Source organism: Saccopteryx bilineata, chromosome 2 (genome assembly GCF_036850765.1).
Source record: "Saccopteryx bilineata isolate mSacBil1 chromosome 2, mSacBil1_pri_phased_curated, whole genome shotgun sequence".
Taxonomy (NCBI): domain Eukaryota; kingdom Metazoa; phylum Chordata; class Mammalia; order Chiroptera; family Emballonuridae; genus Saccopteryx; species Saccopteryx bilineata.
The window spans coordinates 337,213,462-337,240,948 of record NC_089491.1 but is presented as its reverse complement, the minus strand read 5'-3'; the positions used below and the strand labels follow the sequence as shown (position 1 = coordinate 337,240,948).

Here is a 27,487-nt window from a genome sequence, read left to right as displayed (position 1 = left end):
ACACAAAGCTCTCATTTTAAAAATATGTAAACTAAAATCTTTTCAACTAAATAGGTTAACTAAAAGAATATCACAGGCTTTCTTACATTATATGTCAAGATGCCCAAATATAACCCAAAGTGAGCTTGTAAACCAAGACTTAAAATTTTAGAAAGAAAGCTAGGGCAAGCTGAGTTCTACATTTGACTCTTTGGTGATAAAAATATGCTTTAACACTCTTCTCTGAGGCAACAAAATGGTAAAGGAGTAGGAGGACATACCAACTTCCACTTCCCAAAACAAAAGTGGATTACAACTTAATTTTAAGAACAATGATCTCGAAAAACCAACTTTGGACTAAACTAAGAGGACTCTTTAACCAAGGAACACTGAAGAAGCCACACCGAGACTGGTAGGAAAAGCGGAAATGCGGAGAGGGCTGCCCAGCTCCTGGAGTGATGGCAGCCTGGAGGGACTCACGAGGTGGGAAGTGAGTTTAGCAGAGAGGGGAGGGTCCTGGGCCCCAGGAAGAAAGCCCCAGCCTGCAGCCCCAGAGCCTACAAGAAGCGCACGGGCAGTATTTAGCTGTGAAACAAGCCAGGATACTGTTTGCGAGAAAGAGACAGATTTCTCAGACCCAGGATTCATCTTAAAGGGTCCACACAGAAAACCTCTCTTACAACCACTCACCCGGGACTCTGGGAGATGGGGAGAGATGAGAAGACCCGAGTAGCAGGAAGAGAGTGTAATCTAGGAGGCACAGGAAGAAACACTTTGAGGGACAGCCACCCTAACCCCTGGGCTGAGTCACTCCCCAAATCTAAAGTGAATATTTTTCCTGGAACCAGCAATACCAGCAAAAGAAGCAGGTTACCAGCCAAACAGAAGTTCTTCTGCTGAAGTCAGAGCAAAGAATCACTTAGAAACAGGGAGCCATCAGGGATACAGTATTGAGTAGTAGGGTCTGAGCTGCATTGCCCACCCCCCACACTGCTGAGTGCTCACCAGAGGGTGGATGGCAGTGGATGCTGGAGTGCAGTCTCATCGGCGGGGGCCAAAGCTGGGGCTGGCCACAGCTGGGGCTGGGCGCAGCTGTGGCCTGGGCAAAAGCACAGTCATGCCCGCAGGGGCAGAAGCCAGATCAGCCATGACTGAGGCCCAGCACAAGAGCAACTCCACCCAGTGGGAGCAGAGGCCCAAGGGTGGCCACAGTGGTGGAAGGGGAGCACGAAAAGGTCCGACCTGTGACTCTGGGCTAGGCATGTGAGATCGGTCCCGCCTGAAATCCCGACCTCAGGGGCAAGGCGAAAAAGCCAGGGAATAGGCTCAGACTTGCAGCTGGGTGCAGGAACGCAGCCCTGCCCTCAGGGCCAAGGCTTGTGGCCCAGGTGCATGAGAGCAGTCCTGCCCATGGGGGCAGGGCAAAGGCCAGGGTCTGCCAAGGCTTGCAGCTCTGAAGCAGGAGTGCAGTCCAGCTTGAGGGGCGGAGAGGAGGCAGAAGGCCGACCAAGCCTTGCAGCCCAAACATATGAATGCAGTCCCACCCGTGGGGGTGAGGCAAAGGCCAGGGGCCAGCCAGGGCTTGCAACCCAGGCGTATGAGCGCAGTCCCGCCCTTGGGGACATTGCGGAGGCCAGGCCAGCCAAGGCTTGTAGCCCAGGCACATAAACACAGTCCCGCCCGCAGAGGCGAGGCAAAAATCAAAGCGACCACTGCAGCAGGCCAGCGCCAGCAATGCCCATGCCCAAAGGCGGCAGCAAAAGGGGTGGAGGGCCTGCAGACAGACCACACCTAGGGAACACAGAGGCCACAACCATCGGACTCTGGTGGTCACACCCATCTTATATACAGGCAAAATGGGAAAGTAGAGAAATGCAACCATAATGAATCAACAAGAGAAATCCCCAGTAAAAGATTTGAATGAGACAGAAATAACCAAATTACCGGATGCAGAATTTAAAAAATAATGATTGTTAGGATGCTCAAAGATATTAGAGCAACACTGTATGGACATAATAAGCACCTAAATAAAGAGATAGCAAGTATAAAAAAAGGACATTGAAATAATGAAAAGGAATCAGTCAAAAATGACATATACAATATCAGAAATAAAGACCACACTGGAAAGAATTAAAAGCAGGATGGATGAAGCTGAGGATCGAATCAGCAATTCATAGGACAAGATAAACTAAAGCACAAAAGCAGAGCAGCAAAAAGAAAAGAGGCTCAAAAAGTCTGAGGAAACTCTAAGAGAGCTCTGTGACAACATGAAGAGAAATAACATCCTCATCATAGGGGTTCCTGAAGAAGAAGAGAAAGAACAAGGGAAAGAGACTCTGACTGAAGAAACCATAGCTGAAAACTTCCCTGAATTGATGAAGGAAAAAGTCACACAAGTTCAATAAGCACAGAGAGTTCCATTAAGGATGAACTCAAAAAGGCCAACACCAAGACACATCATAATTAAAACATAAAAATTAAGAGATAAAGAAAGAATACTAAAAGCTGTAAGAGAAAAGCACTTTATTACTTACAGAGGAGCCTCCATAAGGATGACATCTGACTTTGCAACAGAAACATTAGAGGCCAGAAGGGAATGGCAAGAAATATTCAAAGTAATGCAAAACAAAGAGCCTACAACTAAGACTTCTCTCTCCAGTAAGGTGATCATTTAAAATTGAAGGAGAAATAAAAGGCTTCACAGACAAAAAAAAAAAAACCCCACAAAACTCAAGGAATTCATAACAAACAAACCAATGCTACAAGAAATGTTAAGGGGCCAGCTGTAAACAGAACAAAGGGGGAAAAATCTACTAAAAGAGAAATGTAGTAGATATAAGGAATAAAATAGCCATAAACAGCTACATATCAATAATAACCTTAAATGTAAATGAATTAAATGCTCTAATCAAAAGACACAGAGTAGCTGTGTGGATAAGAAAACAGGACCTGTACACATATGCTGTCTATAAGAGACACACCTCAAAACTAAAGATTCACATAGATTGAAAGTAAAGGGATAGAATAAAATATTTCATGGAAATGGAAATGAAAAAAAAAAGCTGGGGTAGCAATACTTCTATCAGACAAAATAGACTTTAAAACAAAGGCTATACTAAGGGATAAAAAAGGTCACTACATAATGATAAAAGGAGCAATCCAACAAGAAGATATAACCATTATAAATATCTATGCACCTAATATAGGAGCACATAAATACATAAGGCAGATTTTGATGGGCATAAAGGACGAGATCAACAGCAATACTATGATGGTAGGGGATTTTAAAACCCCACTAACATCACTGGATAGATCCTCAAGAAGGAAAATTAACAAAGAAACAGCAGCCTTAAAGGACACACTAGATTTAATAGATATCTTCAGAACCTTTAACCCTAAAGCAGCAGAATATACATTCCTTTCAAGTGCTCATGGTACATTCTCTAGGATAGACCACATGTTAGGACACAAAACGAGTCTTAACAAATTTTAAAAGACTGAAATCATATCAAGCATCTTCTTGGATCACAACGGCATGAAACTAGAAATCACCCTCAATAGAAAAAATGAAAAACACTCAAACACTTGGAAACTAAATAGCATGTTATTAAATAACAAATGGGTTAACAATGAGATAAAGGAAGAAATAAAAAATTTTCTTGAAACAAATGAAAATGAAGAAGCAACAACTCAAAATTTATGGGACACAGCAAAAGCAGTCCTGAGAGGAAAGTTCATAGCATTACAGGCATAACTCAAGAAGCTAGAAAAAGCTCAAATAAACAATTTGACCCCAAATCTAAAAGAACTATTAATAGAAAAATAACAGCAAGTAAAGCCCAGAGCTAGTAGAAGGAAGGAAATAATAAAGATCAGAGCAGAAATAAATGACATAGAGGCTAAAGAAACATACAGAGGATCAATGAAACCAGGAGCTGGTTCTTTGAAAAGGTAAACAAGATCTCACCAAGAAAAAAAGAGGACTCAAATAAATAAAATTAGAAATGAAAGAGGAGAAGTAACAACTGACACAGCAGAAATACAAAGGATTGTAAGAAAATACTATGAAAAACTGTATGCCATTAAATTAAGACAACCTAGGCGAAATGAACAAATTCCTAGAAACATATATAATCTTTCAAAAATCAATATAGAAGAATCAGAAAACCTAAACAGACTGATATCATCGAATGAGATTTAAACACTTATCAAAAAACTCCCAACAAACAAAAGTCTTGGGCCAGATAGCTTCACAGGCAAATTTTACCAAATATTCAAAGAAGAACTAACTCCTATTCTTCTCAAGCTATTTCAAAAAATTCAAGAGGAAGGAAGACTTCCAAACTCCTTTTATGAGGCAAGCATAATACTGATTGCAAACGCGGGCAAAGACACTACAAAGAAAGAAAACTATAGACCAATATCCCAGATGAACTTATATGCTAAAATCCTCAACAAAATGTTAGCAAACCGGATCCAGCAATATATGAAAAAAATCATACATCATGATCAGGTGGGATTTATTCTAGGGAGACAAGGCCGGTACAATATCTACAAATCAATCAACAATCAATAAGATTCAACACATAAACAAAAGAAAGGATAAAAATCACATGATAGTATCAATAGATGCAGAAAAAGCATTTGATAAAATCCAGCACCCATTTATGATAAAAACTCTCAGCAAAGTAGGGATACAGGGATCATATCTCAACATGATAAATGCCATCTATGACAAACCCAAAGCCAACATCATACTCAATGGGCAAAAATTAAAAGAAATCCCCTTAAGATCAGGAACAAGAAAAGGGTGCCCCCTTCACCACTCTTATTTAACATAGTTCTGGAAGTCCTAGCCACAAGCAATCTGACAAGAAGAAAAGTTAAAAGGCATCCAAATTGGAAAAGAAGAAGTAAAACTATCATTATTTGCTGATGATGTGATACTGTACATAGAAAACCCTAAAGTTTCAGTCAAAAAACTACTGGACCTGATAAATGAATTCAGCAAGGTGGCAGGATATAAAATTAATATTCAGAAAGTAATGGCATTTTATACACCAACAATAAACTGTCTAAAAGAGAAATTAAGAAAACAATCCCCTTCACTATTGCAACAACAAAAAAAAAAAGAAGTACCTAGGAGTAAATTTAACCAAAGAGGTTAAAGACTTGTACTCGAAAAATTATAAAACATTGATAAAGGAAATCAAGGAAGATACAAAAAAGTAGAAGCATATACCGTGTTCATGGATAGGAAGAATAAACATCATTAAAATGTCTACATTACCCAAATCAATCTATAAATTCAATGCAATTCCTACTTAAATACCAATGACATACTTCAAAACTATAGAACAAATATTCCAAAAATTTATATGGAACCAAAAAATAGACTCAGCAATCCTGAAAAGGAAGAATAAATGGAGGGTATCACACTTCCTGATGTCAAGTTATACTACAAGGCCACTGTACTCAAAACAGCTTGGGACTAGTTTAAGAACAGGCATACAGATCAATGGAATGGAACAGAGAATCCAAAAATAAACCCACACCTATATGGTCAATTGATATTTGACAAAGGAGGTAAGAGCATACAATGCAGTCAAGACAGTCTCTTTAACAAATGGTGTTAGGAAAATTGGACAGGTACTTGCAAAAAAATGAAACTGAATCACCAACTTACACTATTCACAAAAATAAACTCAAAATGGATAAAAGACTTAAATGTAAGTCGTGAAACCATAAACATCTTGGAAGAAAACATAGGCAGTAAACTCTCCGATATCTCTCATAGCAATATTTTTGCTGATTTATCTCCACAAGCATTTGAAATAAAGGACAGAATAAACAAATGGGACTATATGAAACTAAAAGGCTTTGCACAGCAAAAGACACCATTAACAAAATAAAAAGACAACCCACACAATGGGAGAATATATTCGCCAATACGTCTGATAAGGGGTTAAAAACCAAAATTTATAAAAAACTTGTAAAACTCAACACCAGGAAGATAAACAATCCAATCAAAAAATGGGCAAAAGAAATGAATAGACACTTCTCCAAAGAGCACATAGAGATGGCCAATAGGCATATGAAAAAATGTTCAACATCACTAATCATTAGAGAAATGCAAATTAAAACCACAATGACATACCACCTCACACCTGTCAGAATAGCGTTCATTAACAAAACAACACACAATAAGTACTGGAGAGGGTCCTGAGAAAAGGGAACCCTCCTGCACTGCTGGTGGGAATGCAGAATGGTGCAGCCACTATGGAAAACAGTATGGAGATTCCTCAAAAAATTAAAAATGAAACTGCCTTTTGACCCAGCTATCCCACTTTTAGGATATATCTTAAGAACACCAAATCACTGATTCAAAAGAAGAAATGCACCCCCATGTTTATGGCAGCATTGTTTACAATAGCCAAGATCTGGAAACAGCCCAAGTGTCCATCAGTGGACAACTGGATTAAAAAGCAGTGGTATATATACAATGGAATACTACACGACCGTGAAAAAGAAGGCAATCTTACCTTTTGTGACAACATGGATGGACCTGGAAACTATCGTGCTAAGTGAAATAAGCCAGGCAGAGAAAGAAAAATATCATATGACCTCACTCATTTGAGGAATCCAATGAACAATGTGAAGTGAGGTTTGGAATAGAGGCAGAGGCGAGATCAAAGGGACCAGAGGGAAAGTGGTCAGAGGGAAAGTAGAAGAGAAGATGGGATCAGAGAAGGGAAAGAGATTAATGAAATTATATATACAGAATACAACATTATAGAGAACAGGACAGCAAATCCTGGAGGGAAAGGGAAAAGGCACTGGGGGAAGAGGGCATGGGGGGGCTGAGGGGTATAAGGGGGTGGGGGAGATATATTCAGTGGGACACTTGAATCTATGTAAACACAAATTAAAAAATAAATTAAAAAATACTCTTATCTTAAGTTTCCCCATCTCTAAAACAGGGACAATATGATAAAAACAAATGGTCAGAGGGATTAATAAGATATAGAAAGCATTTTAGTACTTGAGCATAAAGTGACAGATAAAAAAGTATAATTACTGTAAGAATTTTAACCAAGTCATTTAAACAAAGCAATTCCATGAAAGACTTTTATTTTCCTAAAAGCATCTTGAATGCCCTTTATTTAATATGATCAAACTGATAAGGTTTGCTGAGCCTGATAATTATTTAAATATTCTCTAGTCAATTAAAAGTAAGCAGGCAATAATAAAATGTTAACCTTTACCCTATGGCAAAGACCCGGCAAAAATAATCTCATGCCAGCAACAGACAATCAGACTGAAAAAACTATCACTATATTCAAGAATTTAGGCCAGGTCACACATTATTTCCACCATCAAAATAGGTTTAAGAATTCTTTTTTAAGTATTAGCAATCCAGGAAATATAGTTATTGTCACTCACAGGCTTCCCCAAACCACGGCCCGCGGGCCATATGCGGCCTCCTGAGGCCATTTATCCGGCCCCCCACCACACTTCCAGAAGGGGCACCTCTTTCATTGGTGGTCAGTGAGAGGAGTACTGTATGTGGCGGCCCTCCAATGGTTTGAGGGACAGTGAACTGGTCCCCTGTGTAAAAAGTTTGGGGACCCCTGCTCTAAAATCTTCTCAAGTAGGCAAGAGCAATGTCAGTAAAGTAATGCCCATTGCTTTTTAATATCACTCAAATCACATGTAACCACACTCTCTACCTCACATGCTGTCACCTATTATTACATTTATTATAGCCTCTTAGTTCCTAGCAACCCCCTTGCTTTGGTCAGGTGCACCAAACCTCAGTGAGCACCCAGCCTTCAGAAGGACACTTACACTATCAACAGCAGGGCCCTTGGCTATTAATGGTCTGTCCTCTCTAGAATCAAAGAAATAAGCCCTGGAGGTGTTAGGGTGAAAGCATGACCTGTCAAACTTCTACCCTTAGGTCCTAGATCAAGATCACGCAGACCTTTCCTGGGTATCTAGGAACTCAAGGAAAGAAGACCTTCCACCAAACCTACCTATTCTAGGGTATCAGCCACCAAGCTACTATTTTCTAAGTTTGACCTAGCATATTTAGATGTCCATGACATTCACCTCAGGTTTCAGTGAGATGCTCGGGCACTCTGATTTGTGTATCTGCTACAGCTGCACTGGGAGCCAGGGCTGCCCATCAGTCCTGATTTAAGCATTAGTAGTGAACACAGAACCACACCAGAAGAGCCCTGATGCTACAGAAGCTGAGTCCAATTTAGAGGAAGAATTCTACTTTTCAACATTTCCATTGATTTGAGAGAGAGAGCGAGCACAGAAGGGAGAAGGGGGGGAGCATTACCGTATTTTTTGCTCCATAAGATGCACTTTTTCCCCAAAAAAGTGGAGGGGGAAATGCCCGTGCACCTTATGGAGCAAAATATATGGTATTTTATTAAATATTTTAACACACTATTTGGTTCAGAATATTTTTTTTCTTATTTTCCTCTTTAAAATCCTACGTTTGTCTTATGGTCAGGTGCATCTTATAGAGCGAAAAATATGGTAACTTGTTTCATTTAGTTCTTCTATTTAGTTGTGTACTCATTGATTGCTTCTCAAACGTCCCCTGACTGATGTCAAACCCACAATCCCTGGTGCACCAGGTCGATACTTTGTCCACTGAGTCACCCAGCCAAGGTCTCTACTTTAAATGTTAACAGTTCGTTCAGCAGCATACTACCCATTGATTAAGCAAAACAAAAATTCTAGAAGCAGGCACCTTTCTGGAAACTTCATGGCTGGGCTGACGACGTGACTAATATGCTACCCAAAAAAGAAACTATCAAAAAGTTGTAAAGGCTAAGAAATGAAGAAAACTATTCCTGCAACAACAAACTCACAAGTTATCTAGCCTGAACACAGGGGGAAAGCTAGTTTTACTTAAAGGTATGGAATCCCAGCTAGCCAAATATCAAAAGAAAGAAATCCTAAGAATTACCCAGTTTCAGAGCTGAATTCAAAATACTGTAGAAATCGTGTCCATCTCCTTGACAAATGCCCTCTGGGTCATGGATCAATACCAATGAGATTTGTGTATTTTCTTACCTGACAGCATACATCAATTAACCTCTGCATGAGGTTAATTTTATCACTATTTAAACATTTATGTGGCAGTTAACAAAAGCAAAATGATTTCACATTCTGTCTTTGTTAATCTGCAGAAAAGGAGATCACGGCACTAAACAATAAAGTGACTTGTGAACATCTCTGTCAGCACAAACAGTGCGATTGGAACCTGCCTCAAACTTCAGAACACTGCTCAGCACATCAAGGGTTACACATATAAGCCAACAATGCCTGAAGGGGTGGTTCTGTTGGCCAAGAGAGATGAAAAAAATGAGATTTTTTTTTCAGAATCATAAAACCTGAAAGATGTTTGTTCAAAGTGATCCTCTTATTTCCTGTCTTGCAGAATCCTACAATAAATGGAATATTGTGTGTTTCTAGTGTACCTTAGTCTTATGTACTTGAAAATGTGCAGCCAAGAGTATGACAGGCATGTCACCAAGTAGGTGACATTTTGGAAGGTGCTGCTGCTGCTCAGAGGGGCAGAAACATGTATTTCTATTATCACAGTCTCAAAAAGAGTGAGAAACTGAAAAGGGAGTACAACGGTGTGTGGTCACAGGGCTGACACCAGGAGAGAACCCTGACACCCTGTTACTAGGACACCACAGCCTTGTCTCCTCACTAAGCTGTCTCCAGACACGAATGTGCCGAGACAAATGAGCCCTCCAAATACAGAATGGATTCTGCCTGCCCCAGTTCCAGTGCAGAAAAACTGCTGTGGGCTTCACAGGAGCAAAAATTATTGTCTTTTTCGAGATTCAATAAACAAAAGAACATTTCAATTTTTCAGCAAGAAATATTTCCCACTCAAAGAAACACTGGAATTCACACTCTCAATACTTGTAAACCATTCATCATATGGTCTGACACCTTCATTCAGGCTGGTGTGTGCTTAAACTCTGTTCTCCAGGAATATTTTCACCTAATGAGGATTCCACCCACAAGTGTAAGAAAACGAAATTGGCCTTCAGCATAGAACTCTACATGGAAACAGAAACCAAAAATATTCTTTTCTGAACCTGGACAATATTCTCCTGTATTACTACTCATGCCAGAATACCAACGCTGAATTTCATGGGAAAACATGTGCTATTGCAGGCTCCCTCTCACTTCCCCAGTGAGCTTTCTCATTATCTTTTGTTCATCTTTATTCCCTAATATCTAGCACATAGTTGGCCCCAATAATTTAACACTAAACCATCATTAAAATATCTACTGTACTAGAAATGAGCTTCATAGGTTAACAACGTGGATGTACAGATTTTTCTAAAAGACTCCCGGAGAAGTTTACAAGTCACTTCCTCTCTTTTTGGTATTCCTGTACCATGCCCCGTGGAAGCCTGTCTTGTTTATTTCACTAACAGACAAGACTGCAAGTACTATAATCTGCAGGCCATATCAGCCTACAAAATAATTCCCCTGCCCAAGTGTCCGGCCTCTCCACTTGGTCCTTTGCACTACTACACATTAACCCTCCTCTGTTTCATCATACCCAGCAAAATCTTGAAAGGTCCAGAATACCTAAACCAAAGGTCCCCAAACTTCAGCATGTGCACAAGTTGCATAAAAGGCTTGCTAAAATACAGATGGTATGATCAGTCCACCCCTCACCTTGAGTTTCTGATTCGCTAAATCTGAGGTAGGGATTAAAACTTGCATGTTTAATATGTTCCCAGGTAACACTGATTCTGCTGTGTAGGAAAGATACTTTGAGAACTATTTACTTGAAACCATGGTTCCCAATTACAGGACATTAAACAAATATATTAGAATCACCCTAGTGGCTAAAATAACCACCACCAAAAACAAACAAATACACAAACACAGAATCCAACCTCTAGCAAATCTAGTAATGTACTCAGCTTCAGAAACCATTAAAGAAACCTCACAGACAAAGCTCTCAGGTGACACCAGGCTTTCCACAACCTACACCCAGATCCACCCATCCGAACTTATCTTCTAGTCCACAAAACAAATTCTTGGTAACCAATAAACCAGTCTCCTTCCTAATTACCCCCGAATAACCTTGAATACTTTGTGCCCCTTACCAATACCATCTTATTTGTCGTTCTCCCTGTCCGAATGCCATTCCCATCTTTTCTCCCTCTGTGAACGCTCCAAAGATCAGCTCACCATAGACCTCAACAACCTTCCGTAGTCCATTTGATGTCTCAGATACAGAACACATGCTGCCAACTGCTGTTTTTACATCCATCCATGTTAGTTCATTGACGTGTCCATGTCACTGCCTATCTAGGTTATTGACAGGGGTACAGCCTAATATTACTCAATAATCTGTAACTCAAAATAATTCAGGAGAACATGAAATACAGAAACTAAAGACAACTTAAAAGTTGTAATACACATAGTTTTTATTGCATAATAAGATATTTAGATGAATCTCTTATTCACAAAGGCTTTATTCTCAAATACGTGCATTTATAATAAAGATGAGTAGAAAAAAATAGTTAAGAGCCACTCAATCATAAATTAACTCAAGTCATGACTAACACCATTCTTCTAAAACATGCATAGAAAAAAAATGGGTGCAGAAAAGTAGACTGGAAAGGGGGAGAAACATGGAAGGAGAGAAAGAACATTACCATACCTTGACCTCTATCTAACCAATTAAACAAAATCTATGAAATGAAATGTTATTTCTGTTAGATCTCTCACCTTGTATTACTAGCTAAGTTTTAGTTTTATGTTCCTTATTTGTCAAATAGCTTATGCCAATAGAATATGTATGCATTAACATGAAATAGCAAGAGTATTATCAAGTGTGTGTTTGGGGCACTACAAGTTACCGAGAAATATAACTCACAATTGATACCTCTTAGTGCCTTAAATGTATCTTGGGGGTGAAAGGAATGGGGAATAGAAAAATGACTGCTAATAAATACAAGACTTCTTTTTAGGGTAATGAATGTTTTAAAATCCTATCATGGTAATGATAACACAATTTCATAAATATTCTAAAAATTACTGACATCTATCAATAGGTCAATCTTACAGCATATAAATTATGTCTCTATAAAGCTGTTTGAATAAACAAACAAATGAATAACTCATTCCATAATACTAAGATAGGCTCTCCAAATGACTCTTGAAAACCACATGTATGAAAAGTATAACTCATTTAATAAGCCAGAAACATATTTTTAATCATTTTTACATTTCAAGTTAATGTCTTCTGAAACTTCATTTTCCTCAGTTTATTATAAATATTGTTAATGAGATCATGGGTTGTTTTCCAAAACATAGGAATTATATACATTGGACAAATCCAAAATAAAGAAAATAAAGCTAAGTAATGCATAATACCTTACTTTGTTCACAACCATAATTAATTCTTTGTGGTAGTATTATAAATAGGATTCTACAGGATTAAACACTGTTCTGAATTTAGAACATTAGTCTTGGTCAAATATCAGATCACAAAAACTTAGAAAGTATTGTGTAACCTTGTGAGAGTAGAATTACATAGTCAATAATGCATTATGTATTCGGCTTTCAAATGCCATAAGTACTATACTACAAATAATTCCATTTAATATCCCATAGAACATTATGCCTTTGTTCATTTTTCTTTCCAATCCATTTTCCCATGTGCCCCAGTATAAGTGATTTCAATTAGTTTATCTTCAATTTCTCTGATCATTTTTTCTACTGCTGCTAAATCTATCTAATAAACTTTTCATTTCAGATTGTAATTATCAACTTTTTAAAACCCCAATCATCAGTCACATTTTTCACAAGTGAAACCACTGCATGCTGGACATTCTGATGCTTCGATACTAGGAGCCTGGATTACACTGTCTTTAGAGTGAGTTCTGCTCTGGTGGGCAGGTAACATACAAGTGCATGAGCTGATACTGCAGAGTAGTTTATTGTGCGAGCTCTAGAGTAACCCTTACTCTGTGGCTAAAACAGCCTTATTTCTCAGGTGTAACCTTTCCGAGGTCACATCAAAAATAAGGATGTTAAATAAGTTTTGTCCCCGCTGAGGGGCCCGAACGTCAACATTTCCTGCCATCTGGCAACTTCCCAGAATCTCTCCTGCTTGCATTCCCACAGTAGCTGTTTCCTGTGCACACAAACCCTTGTGTGTGCACAGCTTCGTACTTGTACGAAAGTTCGATGGCACTCTTTTTGGATTTCTGGGACTTCTTCTCTGTGCCAGTCCCTCTTGTCCAGTGTCCTAATCCACAAAATCCAGCTGCCTCCACATCCCTGAACTCAGACCTCTGCTTTTTCTGATTAGAGAGAGGTTACAGTTGTCTGTTAGCCTTCACTATGCCGCAGACCGGAGAGGACCCCAGAGGAGAGGCTGGGTGACCATGTTTCCCACCTCATGTGTTCTCGTCTTTCAACAGGCTGTGCTGACGGCCTGAGTCCACCCGGTCTTAGAGCTGCTTACAGCAGGAGGGAAGTGCATCATGGTCTGAAAGGGAAGTCCTTCATTCTAACTGTTTTTGAAATAGCTTTAAAATCTGTTATCTTATTTCATCCTTAACATGACCATGTCACATGAAAGCACATATTTTTTCCATATGACAGATTAGCAAACCAAGACATAAAATGATAAATAACTAGCTTTTAAACAGTAAAGATATTCTATTCAATACACAATTATTCATCAAGTATCTACAATGGGTATATAATAACTGACAGAGTGACAAAAAGAACGCAGGAAATATGGTTGCAACCCATATTCTTTCCACTGAGTCATCAATAAAGCACACAGACTTAACCCAAGAAAATGTCTAATGAATGAATAACCAAAAATTAATCAATTCACCAGGATTGACTAACTATAATTTCCATCATGATGTATTTACTTCTGCAAGACTCCTATTTGCCATGCAAAGTAATTTCATTTCTACACAGTTATATTTTTCAATTCCCTACATATACTTAATTTTTTTCCTATTAGTAGGTACTTTTTAACCAAGACATTTGTATTTAGCTATGTCAAATTTGTTGCAGCTGATTTAACTGTATTTCTAATTTTCATCCAGGCAAATCAAATATGTTTTCCTGGCATATGGAGAGAAAATATAATAAAGTTTATAAATACCATGTCTGCAGCACCACATCAAACACTAAGATCATTTCTCTGATCTTAGCCAAATTGCTCAAAATCATACATTTATACTTACAAATTTATTCTCATCTCAAAACAAATCCTTGACCTGTCACACTTACCCCAATATATGCAAGAACTAACTGAAGGAAAATGGTCATAAAATTAAGCTACACATGTGTTTACAAAATAGTGTCTAAGAACATTTTAATACTGATTACCCTTGATATAGGACTAATTACAGTGAAGTGAATTCCTTACTGCAGAAAACCAAATACTGTCCCTCCCTGATAGCTAGGTATTGAGCATCTCCTGCTAATTATAAAGTCTGGTAAAAGAAGTTTATTAAGAGGTCTTTTCAAGATGATAGACATTCATGGGGCCAACAGATTCACCTTTAGATAGAAACAGTACTTTTTCATTCTGTTTATGGTAACGGGGCTAGTTTAGGTTGCTGTGGTTTGCGCTGCTGTTCTAACCTGTCACTCTGGACCAGGTGGTGTCCTTTGTACAAGCCCTTACCTGGAGAACGTCTTGGATCTTCACCCACACGTCGGCCATGTCGTACAATTTGATATCTTCTTGCTGGGTCACTGGGGTCACGACAGTGTCCTGAAGGTACCCCAGGACCACGGAGTGTGCAGTGGCCACTGCATTGAACTTGTCAAATAGCAACTCCAGGAGTTCCAGAAGTAACCTAGCCAAGAAGACAATTGTGTAAATAACAAACACATATACCCAAAGATGATGTACCCAGGCCTGCAAGGAAACCCCCAAGGTAGAAGTGACAATGTGAACAGTACATTACATTGCAACAGGCTTTATTTCAAACAGTTGTATAACCTAAGAAAGTTCTGAAAACTGATCTGAGACTCAGTTACCTCTACTATAAAACAGAAATGATATAAGAATTTGAAAACCAACTGTAAAGTCCCTAAGCCAACAGTAGCAGCCCAATAGACATTTGTTTCCTGTTTAACTTATTTTAGTGATGACAATACTACTGCTCTGTATTCCTGTAAGTAGTTTCTCCAAGGAATTCAGGCAATTTTTCAGACAGTTCCGATGCTACACAGAATTAGCTCTTCCCTAGCAAGACACTGGACACTCTGGTAAAGCTACTAATCCTTCTAGTCACAGACAGGAATGCCTATACATTCAAATACACGGGGTAAGTTGCCTGAAAAAAATATACCCCCGCCAAGCAATCTGACGTTCACCATAGGGAGCAGCTTAGCCCTCCGCATTATCTCATTTCTCATGGTGAGAAACGCTGGACACTTGTTATTACATCAATTTTAAATACTCAAGGACACAAAATGAGGTGGCGAGGCAGCTGGGCCCAGAACAAAAGTTGGTTTCCATGTCAGCGCCTTTAGCCACCTGCTTACACTCTAGCTTCGGAATGAAGGTGTCTGTTCGGAAGAGGGCGGAGCTCTGCTTCACTCGGGCCGGCCGAGGCATGCCTCTAACCTCTGAGACTGACAGCTCCCCCGCTCGCCCAGGCTTTGACTCCTCTTCCCTCCTCAGAACATGTATGGTATTTTATCCCACTTTTAAGGAACTTATCCACATGGGGCTCCCATAGGTGACTCAATAAAGGTGGGTCACACTTATTGATATGTAACATTTTACCTCCTTCTCCATTATTAGTCTTTCAGTGTATGCACTTAGCAGCACTTGGAACAGTGATCAGCAACTTTTGCTGCATGACTTTAATGTGTATACCATGAAAAAGTAGAGAAAAATTTGGGAAGTGACTTTTATTGTATACTGCATGGCTCTCATTCATAGTTCCAAAACAGATTTATAAGCAAGCCGGAAAGGAGAAAGGGCACGCAAGAGCTTGTCAGCAGCGTCAACAAGATCTTATTCTCGTAAATAAAAGCTTATGACAACGATCTCATAAATACAGCTAGCCTGTTATCTCTTCCTCTAGCTTCTTTACTGCCCAATTATTATAATTAATGTGCCAATGTGACAGCCAGTAACTGTCTTATGATAAAACCCTAATATCTATTTGACATTTTAATTTAGATGAGACAGAATCAATAAAAATGTATGTAGCATTCCCAGTCTAGAATATACTTAATTTGGAATTTACACATTGTATTTGTAAATAAGCGCCATCTCGGCTTTGGAGTGGTTATGGTTAAAAAAATCTTTAATTATTTATTTATTTATTTATTTTTATTTATTCATTTTAGGAGGAGAGGGAGAGACAGAAGGACAGAGAGAGAGAGAGAGAGAGAGAGAGAGAGAGAAGGGGGGAGAAGCTGGAAGCATCAACTCCCATATGTGCTTTGACCAGGCAAGCCCAGGGTTTCGAACCGGTGACCTCAGCATTTCCAGGTTGACGCTTTATCCACTGCGCCACCACAGGTCAGCAAAAAATCTTTAAAAGTTCAATTCATATTTATACACACATATTCCTAAAATAATTCTCTTTCTCATCTGTGTTAGTGGAGAGGCACTTAGAAATCAGCAGAGAAAGTGACAAAGTACAGGAAGATGTGTCCAATAACGGCTAAAATAATTTAGTGAAAGGAAGTCCTCTGTATAAAACTGGTCTCTGGCACCACACAGAGTGAACAATTAATTAAGTAATAGTCCCACTTTCCCAATAAAGATTTATGCTGAGGATGTAAGCCTGTGGTTCCCAAATACCAATCCACAGACCTGAATGTATTTTCCAGTGACACATAACTAAATAAGAAAATAGGACCATATATTATTGACTTTTCACAAAGATAAATATATTTGATTTTTTTAATACTTTTTTGACAGGAAAATCTGTTATTTTTTTTCTCATGATGGCAGTTAAATTGCCAAATGTCTTTATGTGACAAAATTAAAACTCCAAGTTTTTTGAAATCCTATTGATAGTGACATTGGGAAGCCCAGGGCAGAGTGGCACCCAACTTCCCAGCGACATGACATTCTAGGTATAAGCCTGTAACCAGCAATGACACAAAGAACACGGGAAGGAAAGTGGTGCTGTTGCCTGGTTACCTCCAGGGCCACCATGCTCATGACTGCACACTGGCTGCCACTGAAGGACAACTCAGCGACCAGGGTGGCGCTCTATTTAGAAGAGGCCTAGCAGGGAACTGCGGTGAAAGATGAGAGCGTGGTATCTATAGCCGCCATAGCATGGGAAAGACTACACGGGGGGAGGAAGGGAGACAGATCAGAAGTGGTGAAAGTCTACCCGCATGTCAGCCTACTCTGGAACATCCACCCACTTAAAAGACAGGGAAGCTCTCTCCTGCCTCATCATCAATCATCATGGCAATGTTAATCAAACCCACAACTCAGACATCAAAATTAAAAAGTTCTGTGCTACAGCCCTGGCCAGATAGCTCTGTTAGTTAGAGTGCCATCCTGAAGCTCAGAGGTTGCCAGTTCGATCCCCGGTCAGGGCACATACAGAAACAGATTGATGTTCCTGTTTCTCCCTCCGTCTCCTTTCTTCTATCTAAAATCAATCAAATAAGCATATATAGATATATAAAAAACTTGCGTGCTACAAATGATACCATCAGGGCAGTAAATGGGCAACCCACAATGTGGGAGAAAATATTTGCAAATCACATATCTGACAAAGGATTTGTTTTTAGATTATCTAAAGAATTCTTACAACTTGTAATAAAAAGACAAGCAAATTTAAAAATGGACAAAGCATTTGTATGTTTCTTCTCCAAAAAAAAATATATGAATGACCAATAAGCAAACAAAATGATGTTCAACATCATTAGCCATCAGAAATATGCAAATCAAAACCACCAGATACCACTCCAATCCCCCAGGATGACCGTAATAAAAGAGATAGACAATAGAATGTGTTGGTGAGGACTTAGAGAAACTAGAACTCTCAGACAGTACTGGTGGGATGTTAAATGGCTTTGGAAAACAGTTTGGCAGTTCCTCAAACCATTAAACACAGAATTACTATATAGACCCAGTGATTTCATTCCTAGGTATGTACCCAAGAGAACTGAAAACATACATGTGCACAAGAGCTTATACACAAATGCTCATAGTACCACTGTTCATAATAGTAAAATGTTAAAATAACAGCAAAACCATAAATGTGGAAACAATCCAAATTTCCACCAACGTAATAATGGGCAAACAAAATGTGCTACATTCATACAGTGCAGTATTATTTGCTATAAAAGGGGATGATGCGTGATACATGCTTCAGCATGGATGACCCTTGAAAATATGCTATGGAAGAACTCACAGAAAACTACATATTGCATAATTATTGTTATATAAACTATCCAGAATGTGCAAATTTACTGAGGCAGAACATGTATTAGTGGTCACGTGGGGGGGGGCTGACTGCTAAACCATATGGAATTTGTTTTGGGGGGGAGAGGAAAATGTTGTGGGACTAGACAGAGGTGATCTTTGTATAAATAATCCTGTGAATAAACTAAAAACCACTGAATTACACACTTTCTCAGGTGCAGTGTGCAGCAGGTGAACTATATCTCAATATAGCTTTTAAAAAAAAATCAGTGTGACTCTGAGTGAGGACAGTGAGGGCCCAACACCTCCACCTCAGGGGAAAGAAGTCACATTGACCAGTGAGAAAGAGCTCGATCGGATCCTCAAAGGCAAAGCACAGGAGAGCTGATTCCTCCAGACCTACTGCCCAGAGGACATCAGTGTTCCTCTTAAGGCTCACTTGTTCTTTGCGCTCCCTCCTCATACAAGTAATCTGCAAGAAACAAAAGATTCACAACCTTTCCCGGCATTGATCATTCCTAACCCTCTCATTATGGGGGAAAAATCTCTCAACTTCTCCCAGGATTCCATACGTCAAATCAAAGTATTAATTAATACCTGTTCTAGGAGCTTCACAGAACTGTGAGAAGGATCCAATGAGAAAGTGAATAGAGCTAGTCAAGATAATGGTGCAATATGAAAGAGAGGGGAGCCAGGACCACTTCGTCTGGGTTTCTGGCTTGAGCAACTCTAAGGAAGACAGTTACCTGTCCAGCAACAGAGGAAATGAAAGACAGAAATTTGGAAGGAGGGCTGTTAGGTTTAGATCTGGATATGCTATACTGAAGGTGCCATGGATTTAGGTATTGGGCAAGCAGCCTGGAGCTCAGGGCAGAGGCTGATCTTGGAAATTTACAAAGTGAGAAGTATCTGGGAGAATGCAATGACAAAGAGACTAAGACCCAGTCAGCAGAAAGAGCAGTAAGGCACAGAGCCAGCACTCCCTGGGACAGCAACACTGGAAGGTGGGAAGGAAGCAGCAAGAGAAGAGGAAGCCGGTAGAGAGAATTTTAGAAGACAAAAAAAGGGAGTATTATCAGACTCAAAGGCTACGCTGAGGTCAAGTAAGGCAAGGAGAGATATTTCCAATGTGCAGTGTACCAGTGACCTTGGCAAGAAGGGTTTCAGAGCAGCACTGGAGTGGAACTCAGCAGCAGGGTCAGTGAATGGCTGCTAATATAAAGAAACCAAACTCAATATACTTTGCAACCAGAAAACACACTCCTTCAGAAAGAAAAAGAGGGCCCTGGCCAGTTGGCTCAGTGGCAGAGAGCCAGCCCGGCATATATAAGTCCTAGGTTCGATTCCTGGCTAGGGCACACAGGAGAAGCACCTATCTGCTTCTCCACCCTTTCCCCTCTCCTTTCTTTCTCTCACTCTCTCTCTTCCTCTCCCGCAGCCAAGGTTCCACTGGAGCAAAGTTGGCCCGGGTGCTGAGGATGGCTCCATGGCCTCCACCTCAGGCACTAGAAGGTTCTGGTTGCAATGGAGCAACACCCCAGATGGGTAGAGCATCACCCCCTAGTGGGCTTGCTGGGTGAATTCTTGTCGGGTGCATGTGGGAGTCTGTCTCTCTGCCTCCCTGCTTCTCACTTCAGGAAAAAAAGAAAGAAAGGAAGAAAGAGGGGGAGGGAGGGAGGGAGAGAGGGAAGGAGGGAGGGAGGGAGGAAGGAAGGAAGGAAGGAAGGAAGGAAGGAAGGAAGGAAGGAAGGAAGGAAGGAAGGAAGGAAGGAAGGGGAAGTAGGAAAACTCTGCCCAATGCCTCTAAGAACAGAGAGACTGGGAATCACTTGCATAAACCAAACAGAAATTTGCACTGGTCTGGCTCAAGTGAAAGCTACCAGAAATACTGTACACTGAAATAGGTTGTTAATATTCATCCATTCTCCGACGGCCCACACATCACCCTCTGAGAAAACTAGGGTTTACTTTCAACTGCAGACATACTCAGGAGGAACCACACAAAGCCCCACAAAAACTATTCCCCACACCAGACTCACCGCAAAATAGTACATAAACAAAAGAAGAACTAAAACACAACAATGCATTCAGCTCAGCTGCTTAAATCCTGATAGGCTCAAGGTTCTCACCACTGATCTCAAAGACAACAGAGCAGGCAGTCATTAAATGACTAGACAATTCCTTAAACTGAACTGAAAAGAGAAAACCTCAGATGGGAATAAGCCTAAGAACCTTAGAGATCAGAATTTCAATTAATTGCAATTTCTACCTTTTAGATGAAAATCACACACACACACACACACACAACATGGGTTATTTTGAGAGTCAGAAAATAGTATGCTATAATATGCAATACAACATCACAGGTGGCGAAAGAAATGTTAATCTCAGATGGAAAAGTGGTATAAATGCCTGTGTAAGGACAGTCAGAACCCAGACTTGATCCCAGGTCTCTGATGAATAGTCATAGGACCCTCAATATGCCATGTGACCCTTACAGCTCTCAGCTTCCTCAAACACAGATACCCTAATCACAATTTCATTGTGAGTGTAAATGCAAAATGATATATGAAAGTGTAATTAAAAAGCAAACTTAACATAATAATAAGTTGTTATGTATGTATGTACCAGTTATCATCCACAGAAAACTGTAAAGGGAGGACACAAGAGCCACTCCAGATGTTTCCACGTCCGGCCACATCTCTGTCCCTCCCTCAGCTTGGTTAGTTGAGTCCTGCTTATGTTCTGTAAGATACCCCAGGATCATCCCAATAAAACTCCCTCTTTAATTTAATTAGTTGGGAGTTAGGTTTCTGTCACTTATAACTTTTTAAAAGGCCTAATTCACAAAAAAAGAGCAAGGTCTTTATTCCTATGCTTGTCCAACCCCTTAAAACACAACCAGAAGATCACAACGACTGTAAAAAGTGACACAATAGTGTCTCCATCGCCTCCTGGGCCAGTGTGGGAAGGGTCCCTGTTTCATGCCTCCTAGTAAGCACGCCTTTACCCTTATACATGGGGCCAGGAGCTGGAGCTGTCCTAATGGGAGAGACCCATGAAAGAGGCCAAAGTGGAAGGATGACAATGAAGATAATGACAATGATGATGATGATGATAATGACAAAGACAACAACAGTAGCAAAGACCACCAGTCCTTCCCTTGGGTTAACTCATGTCACAGGAAAACCCCATGAGGAAGGCACAGGAAGCCCTTCCTTAATATCACTGATGGTTTCTGAAATTTTACACAAAACGACATGTAAGGAAACCAATCTTACCATAGGTTGATGGATATAATCAAGAATTAAGTTCCCATAGCATCTTATTAACACTACAACAAAAGCACTTTAAACAAAACCACGTTATTCCAGGACCTGCTGTACCATTTTGGTCTCCTTTTATAGACAAGAAAACCAATGCTCAGAGATAACAAGAGAGCAAAGGACTCCATTTTGGAGACTGTTCCTTTGAAGGAGTGTTAGGGAAAAAAAGGAAGCAATTTACAAAAAGAGGCCAAAGAGATCTCAGTACTGGAGGAGGCTAGGAAACAAAGCATAGGAGTGTCACGAGAACTGCCTACATTGCCTTTACTTTCTCCCTGCAAACTGGTTTTTGACCCTGTTAGTACTCTACTTAAAAACTCTTGCTAAAGTCTCATAATCCTTTTGCCCAATCTAAGAGCCACTTCTCGGTCCCTATTCAAATAAGCTCTTGTTTCTATTGACCACTCACTCCTAGAAGCACTGCCCCCACCAGCTCCGCAATACTCTCCTCTTATGCTGTCCTTCACCCCCTGGTTGCTCCATCTCAGAAACCTCTTTCTTAAATGCTGTGACCTGTTCTCAGTCCTCATGCTCTCTCTGGGTGAGCTCGGTGACCACTGCATCCTCAGTTACCCACCTGCTGATGACTCCTAAACATCTCTTGGCCAGATCACTGCCTGAGCTGTAGACTTTAAACTTAGCATATCTTCAACAGAACTCATCACATTCCTCCCCGAAACTACTTCCCCACGTTCCCTGAGTCAGTGAATGGCACCACCTGCCCCAGAAAATCACCCCAACTACCTCCTCCCTCCAACCCAATCAGTCACTGCTACCTTCTACTTCTGCGCCTTTGTTCCCGCTCAGCTGGGCCTACATCTCTCCACTGCCATTGTTCCTTTGCTAATTCAGATTGTATCATCTCTCCTCTGGACCACTACAACAGCCACAGTGAGAACTGTGTCTGACTCATTGCTGTATTCTAGTATTTGCCATAATATCAGAACCTGGAAGGCAATAAACGACAATTTATTGAATGAAAGAGTAAAAAAAATGAGATCCAGTAGAGATGGGAGAGGTAGAGACTTGATTACAGATAATAAATGATGAGGAAATGAGTTTATAAATGTGAATATCCTGGTTCTAGAAAACCACAAAAAATATTTCACACAAAACTATCCCTCAAAAAGATAACCCTATCAACCTAAACATGAGAACTGAAAGAAGTAGTTACAAGCTGAAAGATACACACATTCTGAGGGAACTTTAATAATACTGTAATAAAATCTATTTTATGTAAAAGAGATAGAAAGTGTCAAGGTGAAGAAAGTATTTGTTCTCTAAATCAATTCTAAAGATATCCTTATATCTATCCTAAAGATATAAGTAAAATGGTTGGTATTATGCTCCCAGACCTTCTACTAACTTCCTGCCTGCAGCTGACTCTGTGGGTCTTCTCTTCAAGGGCCCCGTGGGGACAGGCAAAGGAGGAGAAGAAAATGTTAAGGAGTCACCACAATTGCACAAGAAAAGAAATGTCTACGGTCTAAAGCTCTAATCATCAAGTTATGAAAAGTGTTTAATTTTTAAGGTGAGCTACAACTATATAGATCTAAATTTAACATCCAGGAAACCTTGAGTTATGTCATTTGGCTGGAAAATCCAGTTTTGCAGCCAAGAAGCTGCCTTACTTGGTCACGAGGCAAAGACACACACAGGAAGGGAATGAGTTCTGTTCTGCTGCTTACCTGCTGAGGCCTTGGTTTCAGGGGTCTGCATTCCCCACTGACAAAGGCAGCAGCCACAGAACACGTATCCCCTGCTACTTCTACACTCTAACAATAGGAAAACACTGAACTCGGAGCTTATAGTCTTTCTGAAAGATTAAGAGAATGAATCATCAATCATTTTAAATCAAAATGGTCTCAGTTTACTTGCCTGTATCTCACACACAGTTTCCTAATAAGCCGGGCTGAGCGAGTATTTTTCATTTCAAACAGGACATAGATCCCATTTAATCTTCAAGGTTATCAAATACCTACTTTTAAGGGGTAGAAATCAGCTTCACCACTTAATTAATAATCTTCATGTAAAAAGAAGTTACTATTTGAGGAGTGCTGACTCAGTCTCCATCTGCACCATGAAAAGAACAGGAAAAAACGATGAGCAACACAGAACACCACACAATAAACACAGAAGAGCATCAGATTGGTCCCGGCTCAAGTCACTTCCTTCCTGTGTCACTTCCCTCCTTGCCACGTCAGTTTCTGAATTCATGGGAGATGACTCCGAATGAATTTCTCATTCTAATGTGTAACAAATTAATAACCACAATGGCAAAATAAGCTCAGGCCCCCCCTTTTCTGGTGACAGAGAGACAGAGAGGGGGATAGATAGGGACAGACAGACAGGAAGGGAGAGAGATGAGAAACATCAATTCTTCTTTCAGACTCCTTAGTTGTTGATTGAGTGCTTTCTCATATGTGCCTTGACCGGGGGCTACAGCAGAGCGAGTGACCCCTTGCTCAAGCCAGCAATCTTGGGCTCAAGCCAGTGACCTTGGGCTTCAAGCCAGTGACCTTTCAACTCAAGCCATGACCATGGGATCCATGGGATCATGTTTATGATCCCACGCTCAAGCCAGTGACCCCACCTCAAACTGGTGTGCCTGCACTCAAGCCAGCGACCTTGGGGTTTCAAATCTGGGTCCTCTGCGTCCTAGTCCGATGCTCAATCTAGCCACTGCGCCACCACCTGCTCAGACAGGCCTCTTTCTTTTAATGGAAGTTTTACTATCATTCATCCGTAATCTTTCCTAGGAAAACCTCAATAAAAGGTGTTGGGAGAACTGGACAGCCACATGCAGAAGATTGAAACTGGACAATCATTTTGACACCATACACAAAGAGCAACTCAAAATGAGTCAGAGATGAATATAAGACATGAAACTGTACAGCTCGCGAATGAAAACGTAAGGATAAGCTCCTTCTTATCAATTTAGGAAAAAATTATTTTTTTTATTTGACGGCAAAGGCAACAAGAGAAAAAATAAGTAAGTGGGACTACATCAAATTAAAAGCTTTTACACAGCAAAAGAAATCACCAAGAAAATGAAAAAAAAAAAACAAGGGAATGCAAGAGGTACACCCAAAAAGAGGTTAATAATCCAATACATAAGAACTAACACAACTAAAAAACTAACAAAAACCCTCACAATCCAATTTTTAAATGAACAGAGAGATTGAATAGACATTTTGCCAAAGAAGACAGACAAATGGCCAAAAGGTACATGAAATGGTGCTCAACAGCACTGATTATCAGAAAAATGCAAATCAAAACCACAATGAGATATTACCTCACACATGTTAGAATGGCTAGCAGCCGAGAGACCAGCATTGGCAAGGCTACCTTGTGCACTGTTAGGTAGGAATGTTAACTGGTGCAACAACTATGAAAAATGGTACGGAGGCTCCTCAGAAAGTAAAAACAGAACCATTAACTGATCCCGCAAGCCCATTTCTGGGTGTATGTTCAAAGGCAATGAAAACAGGATCTCGACCTTTGATGGCTCGGACCTCAGCCGGCCACCACCAGCCCAGCTCGCGCTGCCGCCGCCACCCATGGGTATTATAGCCGAGTGCCCCTGCCACACGCACAACCCGAAGCTGCTGCGCCCTCTGTAGCCAGAGGCCCGGAGCTGCTGAGCCCAGAGGCCGGGAGTAGGAGCCGGAGCCGCAAGCGCCGTGGAGTTTCAGTATTTTCGGCATGTATCTCAGTGGATGGATCCTTTTTAAATTATGCTGGGCGGAGGATGACGTCAGAGTAATGGCACGGTAGGAAGCGATACCGATAAATCTCCCCCAAAACTCAACAAGATCTTCAACCAGAAACAGAAAAACCTATCCTTGGAGCCTCCAGATGTTTCGCAATACACCAAAGGTATGGTAGAGCGAAAAATTAGCTAAATATATAATCAAACCCCAAAGGAAATAGGGAGTAAGAAAGGCTCCACCTTCCTCACTAACCTAAATAGGGCTGCTTTCACTGGGAACTGAGAATATAGAAACTAAGGGGGGCAAAGGGGGTGAATAGATCCAGGCCGCGGCACAAACGATTGAACCAGGCTGTGGCACAGAGATCCAAACCAAGGAAAAACTGTGACTGTGGCAACCCAAGCAATACAAGCTAGCACTCGCGCCAAACCCAGACAAAGAAAGACAAGCGGGGCAGCCATTTTCCCCGATCTCCTGGTCGGCGCGTGCAGATAGTGGGCGAGAGATTCCTTCGAAAGCCCCGGGAGTGTGCGCCCATGTTACCCCACAGAGAGGCAGAGTCAGAGGCCTTTGTGTGCGGAATCTCCAGGCCGTCCCAGCGCCCTGAAAAAGCCACGCACGGGAAGGGAGCAAGAGCCAATTCCAACGCTGGAAATTTTCCGTGCGGCCGGGGGTTTCACTCAGAGTGTGAGACTGCAGGCCTGATATCCTGGTCTGCGCGCACAGATAGTGAGCAAGAGTTTCCTCCAAGTGCCCCGGGAGTGGGCGCCCGCCCGTGTTACCGGACACAGTGGCAGAGCCAGAGGTCTTTGAGTGGGTGGAAGCCCCACCTGATTATGCGAGCAGCTCTGACTGACTAAGCCTTACCCAGATCCCTGGGCTGAGTGGGAATAGAGTGGGGAGTTGCCAGCTCTTTGAGCCTCTTACTATCCAGGCAGAGGCAGCAGCAACCCCATAGCTGGATTATCAGGCTACTAATTGAGGAAGGAAAGACTAGGAGAAAGGCTCCAGGAACACGGACTCTCTCACTGTCAAAGCCTATAAATGCTAATGAGCCTCGACTGCCAACGAGACTGAAGCACAATACATGACATCGCCATAGAGACTTATCAACTGCAAACCTCTACCTGAGCGTGCCAAAGGGGCAGAACCCGGGGTACACAGTCACCGACCAGAGAGAGGGAGAGAAAAGAAAAAGCAAGAAGATAACCTCTCAAAATCAAGAATAATCTGCAGACTTTATAACCTATCCCATTTTATTATATTTGTTCGTTTGTTTCTCTTATCTTCATTCTTGATTTTTTTTTTCCCTCCTCCAATTTGGTCATTTAACTCTCTGCCGGTCTTACTCTCTCCTCTCCTTGAACTACACTACCCATAAGTGTTACATCTCCCATTATCTTTTCTTTCCACTGCCTTTCTCTCTATGAGGGTTGCACTCCAAAACCTTTAACTCTCTCTCTCTCTCTCTCTCTCTCCTCTTTTTTCTTCTTTTAGTGGTACCCTCTTTTTCTCTCTCTCTCTCTCTTTCTTTTCTCCCTCTATATTAGTTTCTTCCTTTCTCCTTTACGTCTCCTAACATTCAAACCTCAATAACAAACAAATTATCTTATCTGGGACTCAAACTTATGTTTGTGGCATTTTGGGGGATTTTTACTTCACCTTTTTAAGTCACTAGCAGTGCTCCCATCCCTAGCTCTCCATGTTATCTAGTTCTTGTTCCACTAAATACAATAGTAATTTTTTAATTTGTCTCCCCATTTTCCTGTTTCCCTCTTATTCCTCTCATCATAACTCTTAGTCAACCAACACCTAAAAGAAAATCATTTTATTCTTAACCCAAATTTTTTCCTTATTTGCTTTTTGTGGGTCCTTACCCACTTTTTTTTCTTTTTTACTTTTTCTTTTTCTTTTTTGTTTTTTTTTTTCCCCCTTTATTACTTATCCTCAATTCAGGCCCTCCATTACAGGCATTGTTTGTTCTATTTAGTACAATATAATTCACA

General features: G+C 40.7%; 1 protein-coding gene across 2 annotated transcripts in view; it reads right to left on the bottom strand.

Annotated features, from left to right (window-relative positions):
- EXOC4 (exocyst complex component 4) overlaps nucleotides 1-27,487 on the bottom strand; it is a 683,500-nt gene that overhangs the window by 568,133 nt on the left and 87,880 nt on the right. For both annotated transcript variants that reach the window (XM_066262321.1, XM_066262322.1), the window contains exon 7: nucleotides 14,708-14,882. In XM_066262321.1, coding sequence (XP_066118418.1) covers nucleotides 14,708-14,882 — 175 coding nt within the window. The remainder of the gene's footprint in view (nucleotides 1-14,707; nucleotides 14,883-27,487) is intronic.